This window comes from Somniosus microcephalus, chromosome 31 (genome assembly GCF_052327205.1).
Source record: "Somniosus microcephalus isolate GS21.2 chromosome 31, FLI_Smic_1.0, whole genome shotgun sequence".
NCBI lineage: Eukaryota > Metazoa > Chordata > Chondrichthyes > Squaliformes > Somniosidae > Somniosus > Somniosus microcephalus.
The window spans coordinates 13,520,285-13,539,965 of NC_141017.1; the positions used below are offsets into that span (position 1 = coordinate 13,520,285).

General features: G+C 49.4%; 1 protein-coding gene across 1 annotated transcript in view; it reads right to left on the reverse strand.

Annotated features, from left to right (window-relative positions):
- The window catches only part of mcoln1a (mucolipin TRP cation channel 1a), a gene marked incomplete at its 5' end in the record, with an annotated part of 66,761 nt that extends 48,058 nt beyond the window's left edge, over window positions 1-18,703 (reverse strand). The window contains 5 exons of the mRNA XM_085971539.1: window positions 3,442-3,529; window positions 5,742-5,898; window positions 11,315-11,482; window positions 13,975-14,207; window positions 18,601-18,703. Coding sequence (XP_085827665.1) covers window positions 3,442-3,529; window positions 5,742-5,898; window positions 11,315-11,482; window positions 13,975-14,207; window positions 18,601-18,703 — 749 coding nt within the window. The remainder of the gene's footprint in view (window positions 1-3,441; window positions 3,530-5,741; window positions 5,899-11,314; window positions 11,483-13,974; window positions 14,208-18,600) is intronic.
- Between the last annotated feature and the right edge of the window lie 978 nt (window positions 18,704-19,681).

Here is a 19,681-nt window from a genome sequence, read left to right on the forward strand (position 1 = left end):
TGGGCACACACCTTTAGCTCGCACCAGTGCCATTCTTCAAGATAGCCCGAGGCAGAACGTGTTGGCAAGCTTTATCACACCCTGTCCTCATTCGAAACCAGTCATCCCAGCTAACTTAGCACGCAGCAGGGACTGACGCAGGCATCCTCCTGGTCTGTTCCACACAGGGCAGTACTTAACTGCCTCAGCAACATTGCCAGCAAAACCTCATCTTAGGTACAGGAACACTGTACAGGTTAAACCGAGAGCGAGGCTCCGGTCTCACCCCACCAGTCTGATCCCAATGTGCTCCAATGCGAAGGGGAAACGGGGCTGTCCAGGGTAACTCATGAACTCGCTTGAGGGCTGCAGTCCCGAGCGGTGCTTCCTCTACAGCCAACATCAGGAACGCTTCAAGACACTGGTCTCCCCACCGCACCCCCCCACCCCCCCCGCCCCTACAGGGATGGAGAGCTTTTGCAATAGCTCCCAGCTGGGAGGGATGAGGACAGACACCAGTGAGAGAGGCCTGCCAAAGGCCAGCGGGTGCAAGGGTAGCGGATTTGTTAAGGGCTCAGTACTACGTCCCTTGCTTTTTGTGATATATATCAATGATCCAGACTTGAATATAGGGGGTATGGTTAAGGTTCTGTAGAAGGGTTTCAACCCGAAACATTGACTATTTCTCTCTCCACGGATGTTGCCTGGCCTACTGAGTTTTTCCAGCATTTTCTGTTGTTATTTGTTAAGGGAAGGTTGTGTCTGACAAACTTGATTGAATTTTTTGAGGTGGTAACAAGGAGGGTAGATGGGGTAGTGCGTTTGATGTAGTGTATATGGACTTCAGCAAGGGTTTTGATAAGGTTCCACATGGCAGACTGGTCACGAAAGTAAAAGCCCATGCGATCCAGGGCAAAGTGTCAAGTTGGATTCAAAACTGGCTCGGAGGCAGGAAGCAGAGAGTAATGGTCGAAGGGTGTTTTTGTGACTGGAAAGCTGTTTCCAGTGGGGTTCCGCAGGGCTCAGCACTAGGTCCCTGGCTTTTTGTGGTATATATCAATGATCTAGACTTGAATATAGGAGGTATGGTTAAGAAGTTTCCAGATGATACTAAAATCAGCTGTGTGGTTGATACTGAAGAAGGAAGCTGTAGACTGCAGGAAGATATCAATAAATTGGTCAGGTGGGCAGAACAGTGGCAAATGGAATTCAATCCAGAGAAGTGTGAGGTAATGCATTTGGGGAGGGCTAACAAGGAAAGGGAATACACATTAAATGGTAGGACACTGAGTAGTGTAGAGGAACAAAGGGACCTTGGAGTGCATGTCCACAGATCCCTGAAGGTAGCAGGCCAGGTAGATAAGGTAGTTAAGGCAGCATACGGAATGCTTTCCTTTATTAGCCATGGCATAGAATACAAGAGCAGGAGGGTTATGCTTCAACTGTATAAAACACTAGTTAGGCCTCAGCTAGAGTACTGCGAGCAGTTCTGGTCACCACATTACAGGAAAGATGTGATTGCACTAGAGAGGGTACAGAGGAGATTTACAAGGATGTGGCCTGGGGTAGAGAATCGTAGCTATGAGAAAAGACTGGATAGGCTGGGTCTGTTTTCCTTGGAACAGAGGAGGCTGAGGGGAGACTTTATTGAGGTGTATAAAATTATGAGGGGCCTAGATAAAGTGAATAGAAAGGACCTATTTCCCTTAGCAGAGGGGTCAAAAACCAGGGGGCACAGATTTAAAGTAATTGGTGGAAGATTTAGAGAGGATTTGAGGGGAAATTTCTTCACCCAGAGGGTTGTGGGGGTCTGGAACTCACGGCCTTAAAGGGTGGTAGAGGCAGGAACCCTAGCCACATTTAAAAAGTACAGGAAACTCTCATTTAAACGGCACCTAAATTTCCGGAATTCTCTATTAACCGGCAAAATTCTCACACTGAAAACAACACCTCAATAACCGTCAATGTTGCCGAGTCCGAGTCTCCCGCGGTGGCCGAGTTAGTCAGTGGGGGTAGTTCTCCAAACTGCCACTACTCGGCTGGTGCCGTCGGAAGTCGGAACACCTCAATAACAGGAGTCCGACTCTCCCACGCTGCCGGTAGTCATTGCATTGCATTACCCTCAACTGGCAGTACTGTACTTAATCGAGCATCTTCCACCATCCATTTAACACAACATTCTGTAGGTGAGTACCCAATTACTGTATACCGCACATTTCTTGATTTTTTAATTTTTCTTTGTTAAAAATAGCCTCGGTAGATAACCCTCTCCGTCATCCGGAATTTTTGATCAACCGGCAACACGCCGGTCCCGTCGGTGCCGGATACCAAAGAGTTTCCTGTACTTGGATGTGCACTTGGGATGCTGTAACCTGCAGGGCTACGGACCAAGAGCTGGGGAGTGGGATTAGGCTGGATAGCTCGTTGCTGGCCGGCGCGGACACGATGGGCCGAAATGGCCTCCTTCCGTGCTGTAACTTTCTATGATTCAAATGGCTTCCAGTGCATACTGGGACGTTGACCGCGGTAGGACCTCGGAGATGATCAGTATCGACATATTATATATTCAAAATAGGGGCCATAGTCACTAATAAATCCAATAAAGAAATCAGGAGAAACTTTACCCAGAGAGTGGTTAGAATGTGGAACTCGCTACAAGGAGTGGTTGAGGCGAAAATATTAGATGTATTTAAAGGGAAGCTACGGAAGTACGAGAAAGGAACAGAAGGTATGCAGATACAGTTAGATGAAGCAGGTTGGGAGGAGGCACAGGCCAGTTGGGCCGAATGGCCTGTTTCTGTGCTGTACATTCTACGAAGTGTCTGGTGACAAGCATCCCTACCCATTGGCAACAACCACCGTGCCGTGTACTACACAGATTTAAAAGGAGGGGTGCTGCCGAGAGTGGGGGAACCACTTTAACACTAATTCAATTTAACTTTGAATCTGGCTACAATTTCTGCCTCGACCACTAACCCTGGGAGTGAATTCCACAGCCGTACAACTCTCTGTGTGAAGAAGTTTCTCCTGCCCTCTGTTCGAAATCGCCCACATTTAATCTGGTACTGCCTCGTGCTGGCAGTCTGTGTCCATCTATCCAGTCCCATCCTTTCATGATTTGACACACTATTCTATCACACAGTAATCAGAGTTGTTCGAATGGAAAAAGCGGCAGGTTTTCAAGTCCTTCCTATTTGTATTTCCTCATACCAGACAGCACCCTCGTGAATCTGCTCTGTACCCTCTAAAACCTCAACATCTTTCCTGTAGTGCAGAGCCCAATGTTGCACAGAGCCCAATGTTGCACTTAGTGCTCTAACTCTAAGTTTTATACAGCCTCATCACTAGCTCTTGGTCTGACCAATGGAGTTACATATTCAGGCTAACAACTGCATGCAGCCGATCAAACTGGGTTCAATGAAATAAATCACAAATCTTATTTTAAAACGAGGATGACTTTACTTGTAGAATTTCAGTGTGAAGTTCCTGTACGTCTGCGTCTCTCTCTCTCTGGGGTGGATGTGGGGGCTGGGGCTCACACTCACGCACTCTGCAAGAAAAGGAGTAGAATTATCTACAAAGAATGCAAGAAACCCAATCGCAGTAACACGTCGAGCCCCTTGCACTGCCAGTCATTCAACCACAACTTGTATTCATACAGCACCGTTAATGTAGCAAAACATCCCAAGTCGCTTCACGGGAGCGATTATCAAACACAATTCGACACCGAGCCACATAAGGAGATATTAGGACAGGTGGCCAAAAGCTTGGTCAAAGAGGTAGGTTTTAAGGAGCGTCTTAAAGGAGGAGAGAGGGGTAGCGAGGCGGAGAGGTTTAGGGAGGGAATTCCAGAGCTTAGGGCCTAGGCAGCTGAAGGCACGGCCACCAATGGTTGAGCGATTGAAATCGGGGATGCTCAGGAGGGCAGAATTAGAGGAGCACAGATATCTCAGGGGTTGTGGGGCTGCAGGAGATTCCAGAGATAAGGAGGGGTGAGGCCACAGAGGGATTTGAAAACAAGGATGAGAATTTTGAAATCGAGGCGCTGATTAAGCAGGAGCCAATGTAGGTTAGCGAGCACAGGGGGTGATGGGTGAACGGGACTTGGTGCGAGTTAGGACACGGGCAGCCGAGTTTTGGATCACCTCAAGTTTACGTAGGGTAGAATGTGGGAGGCCAGCCAGGAGTGCGTTGGAATAGTCAAGTCTAGAGGTAACAAAGGCATGGATGACGGCTTCAGCAGCGGATGAGCTGAGGCAAGGGCGGAGACGGGCGATGTTACAGAGGTGGAATTAGGCGGTCTTAGTTATGCTGCGGATATGTGGTCGGAAGCTCATTTCAGGGTCAAATATGACACCAAGGTTGCGAACAGTGTGGTTCAGCCTCAGACAGATGTTAGGGAGAGGGATGGAGTCAGTGGCTAGGGAATGGAGTTTGTGGCGGGGATTGAAAACAATGGCTTCGGTCTTCCCAATATTTAATTGGAGAAAATTTCTGCTCATCCAGAACTGTATGTCGGACAAGCAGTCTGACAATTTAGAGACCGTGGAGGGGTCGAGAGAAGTGGTGGTGAGGTAGAGCTGGGTGTCGTCAGCGTACGTGTGGAAACTGATGCTGTGTTTTCAGATGATGTCGCCAAGGGGCAGCATGTAGATGAGAAATTACAGCATAAAGGGTGATCCTACCTAGGATGGAGAGCGAGAGCCCGAGCCGTTACCCCAATGCCCTCCCCTCCTCTCCTGAAGATGCCGATTCTCGCTGGGTTCAGGGTTCTACAGGGGTCAGTCACCCTCCAGTGGGAGCCCAAGTGTGTCGCTTGCTGCGGCTCAGCACTGTTCCTATAGCAACACGGCGACGTGGGCCTACAAATTCCAACAGTCAAACCTGCTGGTGCTCGCCACCTAGTTTCACACATGAAGGAAGGTCACTCGGGAAAGGTACATGGGGACACCATGGCCCACAGAGCACGAGCCAGCACCTTGCGGGGGGGGGGGGGGGGGGGGGGGAAAGACAGATAAAACTGGAAGCTAAACTAGACCAGGCATATCAACACCATGACAACAAGAGGAGGTCAGAGGCTGGGTACTCTGGGGCTCACCTCCTGACCTCTCAAAGCCTTGCCATCATCTACAGGGCTTAAGTCAGGAGTGTGGTGGAACACTCACTCACCTAGATGGGTGAAACGCAACAGCACTCAAGAAGCTCGCACCATCCAGGACAGAGCCCCTGGCACTGGACTCCATCTCCACCCCTCCCGCCAGCCCCCCTCCAACTGGTGTACCGTGGCTGCAGGGTATACAATCTACAAGATGCACTGCAGCAACTCGCCAAGGTTACTTGGACAGCACTTCCCAAATCAGTGACCTCTACCACCTAGAAGGACAAGGGCAGCAGGCGCATGGGAACACCACCACCTCCAAGTTCCCCAAGTCTCACACCATCCCGCCTTGTGGACATATATCCCCGATCCTTCATCGTTGCTGGGTCAAAATCCTGGAACTCCCCAACAGCACATGGGTGGGAGTACTTTCACCACCTTCTCATGGCCACATGGTGGTGGTGGGGGGGTGGGGGGGAAGAGAACAATTGCCGACCTGCGCAGAATCATCCACATCTCAAAAATCAAATCTTATAAAGTGCGGACGGTGGGAGGATGAAGAGACACTCGGACGAATCACGAGTGGTCTGCACAATGACAATGGGCTTGGGGTGAGAAAACGTGATGAGCTGGTTTCACGAGCCACGGCCACTGACTCTCTCACCTGTTATCACCTCTGGGTTGATGTTGAAGGTGTCATTTGCAGGATTGATGTTGCCCTTCTTATAAAAGCGCTGGCAGAGCTGCAGAGCGGTCCGATTCGCGTCACCTCCAAACACGTAGGCGTACCGTCCCAGAGTCATATTTTGCAGAGCAAGGTACTAAAAAAGGAAAATAAGGCATCTCACTCGAGCCGTACCGTAGCTACTCTAGATCCACCCAGTTATAGAACGCAGGATCGAGCCACTGCACTTTCAGGGCAATCAGGCAATTTGACAAACGTGGTCAAATAATGGAGACGCACAATTTAAAATAAAATTAAGTCATCGGTAAGGAGGGAAGTACTCAAGGGTAAGAGTTGCAGAATGTTACCTTGGAAGGGCACGATAAATACATTTTAAAAAACCTCATTTCTATAGCACCTTTCACAATCACAAGACATCCCAAAGTGCTTTACAGTCAATGAAGTACTTTTTGAAGTAGTCACTGTTGTAATGTAGGAAATGCGGCAGCCAATTTGCGCACAGCAAGAATCCGCAATGAGATAAATGATCAAATAATCAGTTTTAGTGATGTTGGTTGAGAGATAAATGTTGACCAGTTAGACCTCCCCAGCTCCTCTTCAAAATAGTGCCGTGGGATCTTGCTCAGAGTATCACTAGTGTGTGTCTGGGAGCAGAAGATACAGGAGATAAGGACCCCGCGAGATCTGGGGGAGGAGAATATCTGGGTGTTTGGATTTTGCCCCTTTCTCCTGATGGTGCTGGCTCTCCCTTCACTGTCTGAGCAGCACCACTCCACACCCTCTGTCTGCACGTCACGCCTACCAACAAGGCCCACTGGACAATGATCACAGGCCAGTTCTCTGGGGACCATGTTAAGCTGTGATTTCGACCTCCTCCTCTCCAAAACCCAAGGCTAAATAACCGGACTCCAGCCTCCTGTGTACTGCCTCAATCCCTTCACCTCACCACTGAGGGCCGTGCTTTCAGCTGCCGAGGCCCCCCAAGCTCTGGACTTCGCTCCCAAACCCCTCCCTGTCTTTCTTCACGATCCTCCTCTTTGACCAAGCTTTTGGTTACCCCTCCCAATATCTTTCTTTGGCTCATTGCCCATTTATATCCTTTCATGTCTGAAGCCTCTAGGTACTTTTTTTCTACGTTAAAGGCAAGGTGCTGCAGGCACTCATTGCCTGAAGAATAGTTCACATGAAGAACAATCCTTTGGGATCGAGGCTGGCTCTGTGCACCTTCAGGAGACACGGGAAGGAAATTCCACAGCGACATTACCAAAAGACTGGGAGGTAACCCTCTGGGCCAGTGAGTTACTTTCAAAGTGAGGCAAAAATGACAGCCAGTTTGTGCACAGCAAGGTCCCAGAAACAACAAATGAGCTGAATGATTAGTTAACCCGTTCTCGTGCTGCTGGTTGAGGGACGAATGTTGGCCAGGACACTGGAGAACTTCCTGCTCGTCTCAACAGGCAGATTGATGTCACCTCCAACAATGCAGACTTCCGCCAAGTGTCAGCCTACAGAATGTGCTCAACTCCCGGAGTGGGATTTGAACCCTCAACCTTGTGGCTGATCGGCCCAAGTGCTACAAGCTGAGCCAAGCTGAAGCGTAATGCTCTAGAAGGAAGCTGACAATTTTGCTTATATTTAAATAAAAGGCGGTTCGGGGACTTTGGCCAAATTCACTCCCTGGTTCTGGCCAATATTTATCCCTTAACCAACATCACTTAGCTAACCTCGTATGGTCTCCTACTATTGGCTCAACACCAGAGTTGGGGAGGGGGAAAGTGTCCAGGGTCCCTGCTATGTATGGTTTGTTGAGACCGGAAGGCTGTAAAATGCTCAGGACTCCACATTGAGTTCAACAATTTTAGATCGTAACCTTTGCCCCCATTTTTTCGGCCAGCAGGTGCCGATTCTGCTAATCACATTTACACCTCTTCTAGACCCATCTTTTGTTTCTTTACTTGTCCCATTACCTTTGCCTCGCACCATCATCCCTTTTGTCATTCAGTCTCTTCTGCCTTCCACCTTATCACAGACCTTCTCTTTTGTTCTTTCCTCCCCTCCCCCCGCCTCTATTTGCTTAAAACCGGTTACATCTCGAACCCTTTCCAGTTCTGATGAAAGGTCATTGACCTGAAACATTCTCTCTTCACAGATGCTGCCTGACCTGCTGATTAGTAGATTGGCCGATTATGAAAAGTGTCTTGTATAGCTAATGCTACACACCTTCTGAAGTACGATAGCAAAATACTGCACATGCTGGAAATCCGAAATAACAACAGAAAATGCTGGAAAAACTCAGCAGGCCAGGCAACATCCGTGGAGAGAAATTAAAGTCGACGTTTCGGGTCGAAACCCTTTTTCAAAACTGGAAAAGAAATGAAATAGATCGAAGGCAGGGCTGCGATAGAACAAAAGAAGTAAAGAGACATTAAGAGGTATTCAAAACCAGACGAGATGGTGATAGGACAGCGGAGACAAAAGAGGGCTCAGATTATGTGTGAAGTGTACTGGCAGGATGAGAGACAGCTGCCATGTGGGAGAGAGAAAAAAAAGGAAGGGGGGGGGGGAAAACCCAAAACAAAGGGGTGGAAAGAAAAAAATAAGTAAAAATGTAATAGGGGCCGAGGTTATGATCTGAAATTGTTGAACTTGATATTGAGTCCGGAAGGCGGCAAAGTGCCTAACCGGAAGATGAGGTGCTGTTCCTCGAGTTTACGCTGAGCTTCCGTGGAACAATACAAGAGGCCGAGTACGGTGAGGTCCAAGTGGGAATGGAGCGGTGAATTAAAATGACAGGCGACCGGAAGCTCGGGGTCACCCTTACAGACTGAACGGAGGTGTTCCGCAAAGCGGTCACCCAATCTGCGTTTGGTCTCCCCAATGTAGAGGAGACCACCGCATCGTGAGCAGCGAATACAGTATACAGGAAACATTGGTTTATCCGGAGGTTGTACGGCCGGAAACCTCGATCTAACGGCAGAAATCAGCAGCCGTTTTGTTAGGTTTTTTTTCTTTTTTTTTCTTCTCCTAGCATTTTTTAATTTTTTTTAATTTTTTTTTTATAAAACAGTCAGTCTCTGGAAAGCCTCGCTGAAGCTGTTGCTAAGCTACAGAGATGCTTCCAAGGTACGGGCCAACTGTTTACAAGCTGTTGCTAAGCAACAATGTTTGTTGTCAGATACGGAGATGAAAACCTCCGTATCCTTCAACATTAGCGCTGGTCTGTCCGGAAGTTTTCATAGATCGGCATCACGCCGGTGCCGGATATCGTGAAGTTTCCTGTACTAGATTGCAAGAAGTACAAGTAAATCGCTGTTTCACCTGGAAGGGGTGTTTGGGGCCCTGGACAGTGGGAAGAGGGGAGGTATAGGGGCAGGTGTTACATCTCCCGCGTTTGCACGGGAAGGTGCCAGGCGAAGGGGAAGGGCTGTTGGGGGTGATAGAGGAGTGGACTAGGGTGTCTCGGAGGGAGCGGTCCCTACGGAATGCTGAAAGGAGAGGGGAGGGGAAGATGCATTTGGTGGTGGGATCACGTTGGAGGTGGCAGAAATGGCAGAGGATGATCCGTTGAATGCGGAGGCTGGTGGGGTGAAAGGTGAGGACAAGGGGAACCCTATCGTGGTTCCGGGAGGGAGGGGCAGGGGTGAGGGCAGAAGTGCGGGAGATAGAACGGACACGACCGTGTCAATCACGGTAGAGGGGAATCCTCGGTTGCGGAAAAAGGAAGACATGTCAGAAGCACTGGTGTGGAAGGTGGCATCGTCGGAGCAGATACGGCGGAGGCGGAGAAACTGGGAGAATGGAATAGAGTCCTTACAGGAGGCGGGGTGGGAGGAAGTGTAGTCCAGGTAGCTGTGGGAGTCAGTGGGCTTGTAGTGAATATTGGTCGATAACCTATCCCCAGAGATGGAGACGGAGAAGTCGAGGAAGGGAAGGGAAGGGAAGAGTCAGAGATGGACCATGTGAAGATGAGGGAAGGGTGGAAATTGGAGGCAAAGTGAATGAAATTGTCTAGTTCGGGGCGAGAGCAGGAAACGGCACCAATACAGTCATCAATGTATCGGAAAAAGAGGTGAAGGAGGGGACCCGAGTAGGACTGGAACAAAGAGTGTTCCACATATCCCATGAAAAGGCAGGCATAGCTAGGACCCATGCGGGTACCCATAGCAACACCTTTGATTTGGAGGAAATGAGTGGAGTTAAAGGAGAAGTTGTTCAATGTGAGAACAAGTTCAGCCAGGCGGAGGAGGGTGGTGGTGGATGGGGACTGGACGGGCCTCTGTTCAAGGAAGAAGCAGAGCGCCCTCAGGCCATCCTGGTGGGGGATGGCGGTGTAGAGGGATTGTACGTCCATGGTGAAAAGGAAGCGGTTGGGGCCAGGAAACTGGAAACTGTTAAAGTGGCGGAGGGCGTCCGAAGAGTCGCGGATGTAGGTGGGAAGAGACTGAACAAGGGGAGAAAAGATAGAGTCGAGATAGGAAGAGATAAGTTCCGTGGGGCAAGAACAAGCTGAAACCACAACCTTCTGAAGTGTTGTGTTGTGCACTGTCAGCTGTGGCTCAGTGGGTAGTACTCTCACCCGAGAGTCAGAAGGTTGTGGGTTCAAGTCCCACTCCAGAGACTCGAGCACAAATTCTAGGCTGACACTCCAGTGCCGCGCTGAGGGAGTGCTGCACGGTCAGAGGTGCATCTTTTGGATGAGAAGTGAAACCGAGGCCCTGTCCGCCCTCTCAGGTGAACTTAAAAGATCCCATGGCAGTACTTCAAAGAGCAGAGGAGTTCTCCCCGGTGTCCTGGCCAATATTTATCCCTCAACCAACATCACTAACAACAGATTATCTGTTCATTGCTGCTTGTGGGAGCTTGCTGTGTGCAAATTGGCTGCCGCGTTTCCTACATTACAGCAGTGACTACACTCCAAAAAGTACTTCATTGGCTGTAAAGTGCTTTAGGATGTGCTGAGGTCGTGAAACGCTATATCTTTCTGTCAACATGGTAGAACCCTATGTACTATCTATTTTATAATGAGGTACCTTTTCATCCAGTTCTTGCTAAATAGCAAGTGGACTCATTGAAACTTATAAAATTCTAACAGGACTAGACACAGGAAAGATGCTCCCGATGGCCGGGGAGTCCAGAACCAGGGGTCACAGTCTAAGGATAAGGGGTAAGCCATTTAAGACTGAGATGAGGAGGAATTTCTTCACCCAGAGAGTGGTGAATCTGTGGAATTCTCTACCACAGAAGGCAGTTGAGGCCAATTCATTAAATATATTCAAGAAGGAGTCGGATATATTTCTTAAGGCTAAAGGGGTCAAGGGATATGGGGAAAAGGCAGGGACAGGGTACTGAATTTGGATGATCAGCCATGATCTCATTGAATGGCGGAGCAGGCTCGAGGGGCCGAATGGCCTGCTCCTATGTTCTATGTTTCTATAATGAGCATGGGCTGCCAGCAGAAATTGCAGTTTGGCGTGATAACACCAAGAGAAAACTGGGAAAGAGTTCAACTCGTAACGAGAGAAAGAAAGCCTGTTCCAACTGCAGCCACCAACCTGATCAACGGTGTAGAAAATAGAATCGTAGACATCGCTCTGTGTATACACAGCGTAGGAATCGTCCAACCCATCCGCGTAATCCTTCAGGAAGAGGTGTTTAAAGGTCATGGTGTTTTCCTCCGTAAAATCCACCACCATCTGGTTACTCAACCCAAACAGGATCAACTGTGGGGAAACAGCAAGAGGCATCAGTTTTTAAACATGAATTCACTGCCCTGGTAATGGGGCTCTCTCTCATCAAGCTGTGTGTCCTGTAGGGAGCAAACTTGTACATGTTGGGGATGCTTTCCACTTTCGACAAGTTCCTGTGATGGCTTGGCTGTGGCAGGGAGCCTTGTACGTCCCTACATGGCAACCCGAAACGTTGACTCCGTTTCTCTCTCCTCGATGCTGCCTGACCCGCTGAGCGTTTCCGCATTTTCTGTTGTTATTTCAGATTTCCAGCATCCGCAGTATTTTGCTCCTGAGCTAATAAAATGGGGCATGAAATAAATATAAAGGCAGGACTTGTTGCCCCAACGAGCGCACTGGCAAAGAGTGCAGACAGCCTGCTTCGTCTTGGGACCAAGATTTATTCCCTCAATCAAAAGTTTAAAAAAATTATTCTGCTTATTCATCTCATTGCGGTTTGTGGGAGCTTGCTGTGCGCAAATAGCGATGTCAGCTGTGGTTCAGTGGGTAGCACACTCGCCTCCGAGTCAGAAGGTTGTGGGTTCAAGTCCCACTCCAGTGCAGTGCTGAGGGAGCGCCGCACTGTCGGAGGTGCCGTCTTTTGGATGAGACGTTAAACCGAGGCCCCATCTGCTCTCTCGGGTGGACGTAAAAGATCCCACGGCACGATTTCGAAGAAGAGCAGGGGAGTTATCCCGGGTGTCCCGGCCAATATTTATCCCTCAACCAACATAACAACAACAGATTATCTGGTCATTATCACATTGCTGTTTGTGGGAGCTTGCTGTGCGCAAATTGGCTGCCACGTTTCCCACATTACAACAGTGACTCCACTTCAAAAGTACTTCATTGGCTGTAAAGCACTTTGGGACGTCCGGTGGTCGTGAAAGGCGCTGTATAATTCCCTGTCACAGACCTGTGTAAACAGTATTATTGGTCTTCAGCTCCAGTTGTCCACTATGTAGTATCTAATGTTGATAAATCTCCCTCAGTTTTCTTGGCACCCTTACCTTACTGCCCCCACCCCAGTCCATCTTGCCTATATATAGCGTGATTCCCCCCCACAGTACACACACACTAAGAACAAGCTATTTGACCCCTCTACACCTCACTCCCAACCCACCAAAATACCAAACTCGCCCAACCCAGTATCCAACTACCCTTCAGCTGTGGCTCAGTTGGTAGCACCCTCGCCTGAGCCAGACGGTTGGGTCGGGTAAAAGGGACGATTCACTCCCGTCTGGTATTGTACGGCCAGTGTGTGCCTCACTGTCAGCACCTGTACACGTAATCAGTGTCAGCCATAGCTCAGTGAGTAGCACTCTTGCCTCGGAGTCAGAAGGTCGTGGGTTCAAGTCCCACTCCAGAGACTTGAGCACAAAAATCTAGGCTGACTCTCCAGTGCAGTAGTGAGGGAGTGCTGCACTGTCGGAGGTGCCGTCTTTCGATGAGACAATAAACCGAGGTCCCTTCTGCCCACTCACGTGGACGTAAAAGATCCCATGGCACTATTTCGAAGTAGAGCAGGGGAGTTCTCCCCGGTGTCCTGGCCAATATTTATCCCTCAATCAACATCACTAAAAAAGATTTTTTTTGTCATTATCACATTGCTGTTTGTGGGAGCTTGCTGTGCGCAAATTGGCTGCCGCGTTTCCCACATTACAACAGGGACTACACTCCAAAATTACTTCATTGGCCGTAAAGTGCTTTGGGACGTCCTGAGGTTGTGAAAGGTACTATAGATTTAGAACAAATCTCTTTAGATTTAGCAGCATGTTAGAATATTACAGTACTTAGTTCCCACGAGCAGTGATGTGAGTGGATTATAGTCAGTGAACCAGAGTCTGTATGTCCATGTGCTAAACTCACTCCCACGACCCCTGTGGCCACACACTTAAAAAAAAAAAAAAAATCTCTGGATAAAGGCATCACTGGAAAGGCCAGCATTTATTGCCCATCCCTAGTTGCCCTCAAGAAGGTGGTGGTGAGCCGCCTTCTTGAACCGCAGCAGTCCGTGTGGTGAAGGTACTCCCACAGTGCTGTTGGTAGGAGGTTCTAGGATTTTGACCCAGTAACGATGAAGGAACAGCCAATATACAACCAAGTCGGGATGGTGCGTTACTTGGAGGTGGTGGTGTTCTCCTAAACACTGGGTAAATAAACCTTCAATTTATAAAACTGCTCATCGTGTCAAAGCGCTTTGCACAAATGAGTAACAAGTGCAGAGACCTGTGTAGATGAACACACCACCTATGATTGTATCGAGCCACACGGACCATGAAGGATCTCTGGCCTGTACCAATGCAGCTCATCAGCTGGGGCAACAGCCAGTATCCCAGCTCCCCTGGGGAGCACAGACGGCAGTGAGTCCAGGGTTTCTGTTTAACATCACCATCAGAGGACAGGGAGGCCCCAGAGTCAGTCCAGCTTACGTTCCGACCTGTGGAACTCCGATGCAGCGGATGGCTGCAGATGTTATGCCTTACCTGTGCCGTGACTGCGACGAGCTTGACGATTTGCACCAGCAGTTTGTAGGGTTTCCGGCCTTTCGCTCGGTATTTATCGCAGGGACTCATGAAGAAATATTTCAGCTTCCTCCTCAGGTCCTCCTCCTGCATGTCCAATGCAGCCTGGGATGGCAGGCTGGAGCGAGGAGAGTTCATGTAGACATTATCCTGGGAGCCATAACTGTTCACTTGAGTCAGTAGCTTATCCCTTTCTAAATGGACAGGAAAGAAAGTCCAACAATCAGGGTCTGAAGTCACACATTCAATAAAGCAGCAAATGTCAATCTTCTGAGCTCTCAGTCCGACCCTCGGCCCACTCGACCCCAGCCCACGACCCCCGGCCCACTCGACCCCAGCCCTTGACCCCCGGCCCACTCGACCCCAACCCCTGGCCCCCGGCCCACTCGACCCCCCCCCCCGGCCCACTCGACCCCAACCCCTGACCCCTGGCCCACTCGACCTCAACCCATGACCCCCGACCCACTCGACCCCAACCCATGACCCCCGGGCCCACTCGACCCCAACCCCTGACCCCCGGCCCACTCTACTCCAATCCATGACCCCCGGGCCCACTCGACCCCAACCCATGACCCCCCAGCCCACTCGGCCCCAGCCCACTCGACCCCAGCCCATGACCCCCGGGCCCACTCGACCCCCAACCCATGACCCCCAGCCCACTCGACCCCGGCCCACTCGACCCCAGCCCGACCCCCGGCCCACTCGACCCCCGGCCGACTTGACCCCCGGCCCACTCGACCCCAACCCCTGACCCCCGGCCCACTCGACCCCAACCCCTGACCCCCGGCCCACTCGACCCCAAGCCCCGACCCCAGACACTGGCACACTTGTCGCTCCCTCAAGTTCCAAGCAAACCATTCCCGGACCGCCCCACCTCCTTGTGCCATGAGACGTGTTACTCCAGTGCGGACTGAACGGCTTTCGTACATCACTAGCCGCACCTCGCGTGGATTGTGAAACCAAGGTTCCTTCAGCTTGTTCACGTGAAGAGTTAAAGGTCGCGTGTCTCCATTCTACAGGGAGCAGGGACTTTCCTCGGTGCCCTGGCCAAGACTTCACCCTCAACAACTGCCACCAACAATGCAGATTAACCAGTCATTCAACTCAATGCATTACTGGCACAAAATGACTAAACCATAAACACAGACACAGCACTTCCAACAGGTCAACTGTTCCGACTTCAGGATAAGGAGCTACAACAGACTCTGCACCATGAAAGAAAGAAAGCATTTCTGGAGCGTCTTTCACCACCTCAGGATGTCCCAAAGCGCTTTACCGTCCATGAAGTAATTTTGAAGTGTAGTCACTGTTGTAATGTAGGAAACGCGGTAGCCAATCTGCGCACAGCAAGGCCCCACAAACAGCAGTGACATAAATAACCAGTGTTTGGATGAGAGATGGATGTTGACCAGGACCCCAGGAAAGCTCACCTGTGCTAAGAACGGTGCTATGGAATCTTTTACATCCACCTGAACTGGCAGGTGGGCCCTCCTCCCAGTGCTGCACTGAAGTGTCAGTCACGGCTCAGAGGGTGGCACCCTCGCCTCGGAGTTAGAAGGTTGCAGGTTCGAGGCCCACAGCAAAGACTTGGGCACAAAAATCTGGGTTGGCAGTTCCGGTGCAGTACCAAGGGACTGCGGCACTGTCGGAGGTGCCGTCTTTAGATATGCGGATAGGGTGGGGAGGAGGCTGGTGTGGAGCATAAACACCGGCATGGACCTGTTGGGCCGAATGGCCTGTTTCTGTGCTGTACGTTCTATGTAACTCTATCATGAGGAGTATTTTACGGTCAGAGCGTAGCCTATCTTTTTTTGGGATCTTGTCAAATATTGAAGCCTTAAATTAATCCAGATTATGGAGAGACCAGCAGGAGGCCCTGACCGCCAGCAGCACTGAGTGCTGAGCCCTGTGAGGTAGGGGGTACTGGAACGTGCAGTTTCAAATAAATTAGGGGTTTTCTCACTCCAGGTTTAGAGGAATCTAATAAAGGGTTTCCAAAATCATAACGGTTTTGATTGGGTAAATAGTGAAAGATTGATTGCTGAATTGGTAACAATCAAAATTAATATCAAAGACAAAGTTAGAGGCAGTTCAGAGATGATTCATGAGGTTGATTCCTGAGATGAAGGGGTTGTCTTATAAAGAAATGTTGAGCAGGTTGGGCCTATACTCATTGGAGTTTAGAAGAATGAGAGGGGATCTTATTGAAACTTATAAGATACTGAGGGGGCTCGACAAGGTAGATGCAGAGAGGATGTTTCCCCTCGTGGGGAAATCTAGAACTCGGGGGCATAGTTTCAGAATAAAGGGTCGCCCTTTTAGAACTGAGATGAGGAGGAATTTCTTCTCTCAGAGGGTCGTAAATCTGTGGAATTCTCTGCCCCAGAGAGCTGTGGAGGCTGGGTCATTAAATACATTTAAGGTGGAGATAGACAGATTCTGGGAGTGAAGGGTTATGGGGAGCGAGCTGGGAAGTGGCTTTAAACCCAAGATCAGCCATGATCTTATTGAATGGCGGAGCAGGCTCAAGGGGCCAAGTGGCCTATTCCTGCTCCTATTTCTTATGTTCTTATGTTTTCACACAGGGTTGTTGCAACATAAGGTGCTTCACCACAAGTGGCTATTCAGACAGGCGCTGTAGCATTACTTAGAAGGAAATTGGATAAGTATTTGAAAAGGGATGAATACAAAATCAGATGGGTAAAGGAAATGGGATTGGATAGCCCCAGTTGAAAGGTTAGTACCAAAATATGGCACAATGGAGCAAATAGCGTCCATCAATGTTCCCGCTCATTTTTCTTTGGACGGTGCGGCCCCTTTAACGGGCTGCGTGGCCCATTCAAAATTCCGCTCGTGCGGTTTTTCCATTTAAAAGCCCGTGAGGCGGTTACGAGGGAGGTCCAGAGCGCAGCGCAGCTTAAAGGGAACATTGGTCTCCATCACTGCTGATTTTAATAGTTCAAGTTAAAGTTGGATGGACAGCATAGTTGATGTCAGCTGTGGCTCAGTGGGCAGCACAACTCGCCTCGGAGTCAGAAGGTTGTGGGTTCAAGTCCCACTCCAGGGACTTGAGCACATAAAGCTAGGCTGACACTCCCAGTGCAGTGCTGAGGGAGCGCTGCACTGTCGGAGGTGCCGTCTTTCGGATGAGACGAGGCCCCGTCTGCTCTCTCAGGTGGACGTAAAAGATCCCATGGCACTATTGAAGAAGAGCAGGGGAGTTATACCAGGTGTCCTGGCCAATATTTATCCCTCAACCAACATAATAACAACAACAGATTATCTGGTCATTATCACAGTGCTGTTTGTGGGAGCTTGCTGTGCGCAGATTGGCTGCCACGTTTCCCACATTACAACAGTGACTACACTTCAAAAAGTACTTCATTGGCTGTAAAGCGCTTTGAGACGTCCGGTGGTCGTGAAAGGCGCTATATAAATGCAAGTCTTTCTTTTTATAGGGTTCTCGAGGGATAGAAACATAGAAGAGCAGGAGTCGGCCATTCGGCCCTTCGAGCCTGCTCCGCCATTCAATATGATCATGGCTGATCCTCTATCTCAATATCATATTCCCGCTCTCTCCCCATACCCCTTGATGCCTTTTGTGTCTAGAAATCTATCTATCTCCTTCTTAAATATATTCAGTGACTTGGCCTCCACAGCCTTCTGTGGTAGAGAATTCCACAGGTTCACCACCCTCTGAGTGAAGACATTTCTCCTCATCTCAGTCCTAACTGTCCTACCACGTATCCTGAGACTGTGACCCCTCATTCTAGACCCCCCCAGCCAGGTGAAACCTCCTCCCTGCATCCAGTCTGTCTAGCCCTGTCAGAATTTTATACGTTTCAATGAGATCCCCTCTCATCCTTCTAAACTCTAGTGAATACAGGCCTAGTCGACCCAATCTCTCCTCACACGACAGTCCTGCCATCCCAGGAATCAGTCTGGTGAACCTTCGCTGCACTCCCTCTATGGCAAGTATATCATTTCTTAGGTAAGGAGACCAAAACTGCACACAGTACTCCAGGTGTGGTCTCTCCAAGGCCCTGTATAACTGTAGTAAGACATCTTTGTTCCTGTACTCAAATCCTCTTGCCTTCCTAACTGCTTCCTGCATGTTTGCTTTGTGACTGGTGTACAAGGGCACCCAGGTCCCTTTGTACTTCAACATTTCCCAATCTACCACCATTTAAATAATACTGTCTTTCTGTTTTTCCTACCGAAGTGGATAACTTCACATTTATCCATGTTATACTGCATGTATTTGCCCAGTCACTCAACTTGTCTAAATCGCCTTGAAGCCTCTTTGCGTCCTCCTCAAAGCCCCACCTAGTTTTGTGTCGTCATCCAAATCATTGATATATATTGTGAATAGCTGGGGCCTAAGCACTGATCCCTGCGGTACCCCACTAGTCACCACCTGCCACCCCGAAAAACACCCATCTATTACTACCCTCTTCCTGTCTATTAACCAATTTTCAATCCATGTCAGTATATTACCCCCAATCCCATGGGCTTTAATTTTGCACACTAACCTCTTATGTGGGACTTTATCAAAAGCCTTCTGAAAATATTTTATTGACTGAATACCTTTGATTGGTAGCTGCAAAGGGCTGCACTCTGTGCTGGTTGTGTTGGGCACCAGGTGAGGGGTGGTGATAACGGGTAGGATGTTTAAAAGGTTTTTCGTAAAGCATTTTCAGATGCAGCGATATAGTTTTTGTAAAGAGCTGCTAGAGATTAAATAAAGCCACAAATGAGGTTTATAAACAAACCGTAAGTCTATATTGGTTAATGTTCGAAAAATCTCATGATTTTTAAGCGATTGTCCCATTATTTGAGACACGGTGGGGTTGACATCAACGCTCCTGTTAAGCAGCGCGGCCACGCAGCGGTCTGGACGTCCCGGACAAACCGTTCGCCGGCTTTTAAAGGGAAAAAAACACCCACGTGCGATAATTTGACTGGGCCGCGCACCCAAAAAAAATCAGCAGGGACATTGGTTGGCATCACTGCGTATCTCACACTGGGCACTATACTACAACAAAGAGAGCACAGAACAGTCTAACTCACACCTGGGCACTGGACAACAACAAGGAGAGAGCACAGAACAGTCTAACTCACACCTGGGCACTGGACAACAACAAGGAGAGAGCACAGAACAGTCTAACTCACACCTGGGCACTGGACAACAACAAGGAGAGAGCACAGAACAGTCTAACTCACACCTGGGCACTGGACTACAACAAGGAGAGAGCACAGAACAGTCTAACTCACACCTGGGCACTGGACAACAACAAGGAGAGAGCACAGAACAGTCTAACTCACACTGGGCACTGGACTACAACAAGGAGAGAGCACAGAACAGTCTAACTCACACCTGGGCACTGGACAACAACAAGGAGAGAGCACAGAACAGTCTAACTCACACTGGGCACTGGACTACAACAAGGAGAGAGCACAGAACAGTCTAACTCACACTGGGCACTGGACAACAACAAGGAGAGAGCACAGAACAGTCTAACTCACACTGGGCACTGGACTACAACAAGGAGAGAGCACAGAACAGTCTAACTCACACCTGGGCACTGGACAACAACAAGGAGAGAGCACAGAACAGTCTAACTCACACTGGGCACTGGACAACAACAAGGAGAGAGCACAGAACAGT